Source organism: Triticum dicoccoides, chromosome 3B (genome assembly GCF_002162155.2).
Source record: "Triticum dicoccoides isolate Atlit2015 ecotype Zavitan chromosome 3B, WEW_v2.0, whole genome shotgun sequence".
In the NCBI taxonomy this organism is placed as follows: Eukaryota; Viridiplantae; Streptophyta; class Magnoliopsida; order Poales; family Poaceae; genus Triticum; species Triticum dicoccoides.
The window spans coordinates 671,811,302-671,815,825 of NC_041385.1; the positions used below are offsets into that span (position 1 = coordinate 671,811,302).

Below are 4,524 nucleotides of genomic sequence, written 5' to 3' on the forward strand. Positions count from 1 at the left end.
TTGTTTTCATAAGGCACATTTAACCAACGGTTTGCATGGGATGGCAAGATGCTGCATGAGCTGGCTGCATGCTCTGGACGCGGACTGCATGCACATGTGCTTGTTAGACAAGTGATTTAGTTACGCTAGGATCTACCGTCCGGATCTGATGCTTAAAATCCGACTGGCTGGACGTTAGTCGCGTCCTTATCAAAATGATTGTATAATTAGACAATATTTTAAATTGTATTATAAATATATTTAAAATTTTCAAACATTTTCATAATTCAAAAAGAATATTGAAATATATTAATACTTTTAAAATAATACACGAACAATTTTGAAAATAAGTCTGACCAAAACAGACACGTGTGAACGAATTGGGCCAGCGCATCGGAGTTCTCTAATCTTCGTTTTCCTCCTGGCCGCCAGCCTCAGCGAACTATTGGCAATCGACGGCAACCTCAGCGAAGTGCGCCTCCCCATGCAATCCCTCCCTGCCGGTAAGGTTCGGATCTGTTGAGGACAGGCAGCAGCGAAAAGAGAGGATGGGGCACCTCACACCACCCCCGCCGGTAAAGATCAGATCCGTTGAGCCAAAAGGGCGGACGCCACCTTCCACGTAAGATCTTGCTCTTGGTCCTTAATTATTTCCTGTTTGTGATTTGTCGAAATCGATTTGGTTTGTCTGTGGACGGTGATTCGTACCTAAATTTCAGTCCGATTTCTCGCGGCAAAGTTCCAGGTCACATCACGCCATGATAGTCCACATATCTTGAGAATGCCGGATGTCCTACCATCGCCGTCTTGGTCTTCTTCTACTTCTTGTTCGGATTGAGATCGGATGTTGTCCCTACTTCAAATGCGATGGTGCCTTCCAATTAATACTTCATTCCGGTTGGATCTTCATTGTCATTGTTCATGTTCGACATGAACACCTCCTACGTAATCATGGTTTGCAAGCATTCATCATGTGCGAAATGAACTAGTGGTCTATGCACAAATTTGATCGGGCAGGAGCAAAGAAAATGTACCGAGTCTTGTTCGGTCATTCCATCGAACATGTCGAGCGCAGCCGGCGTGCCGCCGGCGCTCGTGCTCATCCGCGCCCGAACGAGCCGCGGCGAGTCACATACGTCCACTGTTGGCTTATGCGCGGCGGAAAACTGTCCGGAATAGCCCAGCCGGCCGTCGAATCCTCCTCTGTCTCAACGGCGTCGGACGGCGTAATCCGCGTCGACGCTCGGATGGAAAGGGTGCGGGGTGCCGGACGCGACGGGGGAGACAACTGCTCGACCATGTCTGAACCTCCCTCTCTCGCTGCCGGCGCCGCCGTATCTTTCGAGCTACGTTGTCCGCCTTGCAAGACGGAGCCGAGGAAGGGACGCGACAGATGAGGCAAACTGCGTCTCCGTCGCGGCGGTCGAGGTCGGGCTGGATGACATCTACGACGACGGGTCGGGGCTGGTGGTGAGGATCGGTGGGGAGGTGGCGGACGGCGAGGGCTCGGGCGCGGAAGGTTGGAGGGCGGGCGAGGACAAGGAACGGTTTGGTGGATTTGGTACAATTTACGGCGGGTCGGGCTGTCGGGTCCGACGTGACGGGCGTGCCCGGGCACCTCATGTCGACCTCATATTTAGGTGAGATATGAGGGGTGCCGGTCAGTCTGGGCGTTTGAGGCCCATTTAAGACGTCTGTCTAGGTCAAAATTTCGCGACCGGATAGAGCATGAGGCGGCTTTGAGGCGCCTGTAGATGCTCTGACATATAACATACAATCGTTCTTCTACTCATCGACCGAGCCTTCCCACTGCAGGGTTCCCGATCCTTATTGGAACACCGACCATGTTATGGCCTGGAGGCATTTCCGTTTGCCTACACCAATCTACGTCAGAGTGGATCGTTCAGGAGTCTATCACTCATATCCAGAGCTGCCAGGTCGGCCGTTCCAGAGCTTTGATGCAATTGCAAGTGCTCTCCATACCTATGCTCGTGGCAGTAGCACTGACACGTAATGTGCTGAGCTCTCTCTTTCTTTTTCTCTCTCAAAAGAATAATAATCTCTTGCCTTCTCTGAAGAACGTAACATCTACTAATCGTATGCTCTGTCTGATCTAAAATTAGGTCCAAGGAAACAAATAAGGAGCGTCTTATACGTGAATCTCTTGAGTGGTCAGATGGTACGAGGAAGGTCGCCACAAGTTCGAAAATAGCTGAGAGGGAAATTAAGAATGTGCACAGACTGGTTAAAGCTTTACTGGACAAGAAGCACGACGATGAGGTTCCTTCTCTCTCCATCCCGCTCGCCCTCACTCTGTCCCACTATCAGGATTGCCCTATTTTATTGCTAATGCTTTGTGCATGCAACGTTACTGATCCAATCCATGCTCGTTCTAGGATTTCGAGTATGAACTCAAAGATATTGTGCATTGGCAATTAATCTCTGAAGGTCCCAATGCATGGTACTACCATCTCAATATCACTATGAAAACTAAAGGAGCTGATGATGATGCGGGCAGTGTCAATCTATTCTTCGCTGAAGTCACACGTCATCAGAGCGATATGCCAGGATATTTTCTCAGCAGTTTCTGCAGAATTGACCCTAACAGCAAGGGTAGTAGTGTACACTCTTATCTTAAATTAAGCATTTTTGGGATATTGTTTGAAATTAGCTGTTAGATATAGGTCGGAACATCGCGGCAGGATATTTTCTCAACACTTTCCACGGGGTTAACCCTGACGGCAAGGGTAGTATACACTCTTATCTTAATTAAGCAGTTTTGGAATACTGTTTGAAATTAGCTGATAGATATAATTGCGAATGCGTTTGTGGTTTATTGTGGAGCTGTTACTATTGACTGTTTGCCCATTGTGCCATCTTCTACCATACATAGCTTTATGTTTGTAATATCGCAATCTAACTGGTTCACGCACAGCCAGTTGTATGTGCTGCTGCAATCATGCATTTTTTTTGGCCACTTATTCAGCTATTCTCGTGTATCTGAGCCAGGCTGGCTATCTTGCACTTAAATGACAAATCTCACTCATGTCTTCCTTTAGACGTTCACTGCCATGGTTGTACGAACAATGGAAGTATTCATCTGAAGCACCCCCCTACTCATTTTGATTGCGGCCACACTGATCTCTCCCTTGGTTATGATGCATGTAACGATGAGGTGTGCCGCGACGCCCAAAACAAGGTATGGTAATATATATAATAGCTAGCGTTTTAGTATCTTCAGTGTTACTTACCTGTGGTCCATCTTTTTGCAGTTGCATATTTGTTTTGCTGCGCCAGTGTTAATTGTGTTTTGTTTTTTCCTCGGGTGCAGGAAGACGACGATGAAGAAGAAGAACTGAGAGAAGAGGAGGAAAGGATAAGAGAGTCCTTTGATGTAATGCCATAAATTGTGTGGTAAAGAACCATTTTGTGGGAAATTGATTGACCAGTTGACTAATTATTTCTTGTGTGTTTATCTTCTGAAGTACCTTGACGATGTGGAATTTATGGAGAAACTCCGCAAGAAACGTGCTGAGCTCTTAGCCTTACATTCCAAAATCCAGGTTCGAGTCCCAATCTCCTTCAATTTGTTAGTAGTTGTATATGTTTGTAAAGTTTTTGTGCGGTTCGCTGGTGTTTGTATCTCCTAAAATTTATTAGCTCTTAGCCAAATCTGTTTGGTGTTTGAAACTGGCCTGCTATTTGTTTTTCTTTGCTCTGTTTAGTTGTGCCATGTACAAGATTAGTGGTGCCGTTGCATGTTTTTGTTTAGATGACTCCATATACTCGTTGACCGTGCTGAGAAAAGTAGTGTTGCTGCTGTGTTTTCGGAACGTGAACCACTGTGCAATCAAGAACCCTAGTTGGTCTGTAATAGAACTGGAATAGAACATCACGGTCCACTACCACTCCCTCCATTTCAAATTAGTTGTTGAGACACTTATTTTGAGACGGAGGGAGTACTAAATATGCGTCAACTAATTTGGAATGAGGGAGTATAATGTGACTATATTTTTCGCCATCAGCCAAGCCTTTAAAATGTTAGTATGTCAGTCTTCTCCGGTTCTCTATGTCTGATGTCTTGTGGAGGCACTGCCCGTGTGTGAAAGTGTTGAATATGTGACATCGCTGTAAAGTCATTTAAATATTCAAATTTTGTGTTCTTTACTAGTTCTATCATTGCTGCCATCTTGTAGGAGGATGAAGAAACGACATGTAAAGACTGAAGAGTGGAGATGTCCCTGCTTATTATCACATGTTTTCATTTATGTCAGTAATTTGAACTCAGTGGAGCTTGCGAGTAATTGTTGTTTGTGAACTTGTTACCAAGTTAAACACTTTAGCTATTATGATGTTTGTGTACTGTCATGTGTGAAGAAGGCTGGAAGACGGGTTAACAACCCAATCCCACGTCTCTGACGAGAAAACAGCGGCACGAACCCTAGAAACATCCAGTTGCAAACGGGGGCCCTCCCCTCCTGACTCCATCCTAGCACCGTCTCTCGAGGAGGCGACTGGGGCGGTGCGAGCCCCCTTTCTCTTCGT

General features: G+C 46.1%; 1 protein-coding gene across 1 annotated transcript; it reads left to right on the forward strand.

The window, feature by feature from the left end:
* The first annotated feature begins 398 nt into the window (after positions 1-398).
* On the forward strand, positions 399-4,283 carry LOC119281796. Its single transcript, XM_037562226.1, has 8 exons — positions 399-601; positions 1,795-1,989; positions 2,103-2,259; positions 2,376-2,592; positions 3,039-3,178; positions 3,311-3,373; positions 3,465-3,542; positions 4,176-4,283. Exons 1-8 carry the CDS (start codon positions 528-530, stop codon positions 4,203-4,205), a joined length of 954 nt encoding a protein of 317 aa, XP_037418123.1. The 5' UTR covers positions 399-527; the 3' UTR covers positions 4,206-4,283.
* The last annotated feature ends 241 nt before the right edge of the window (positions 4,284-4,524 follow it).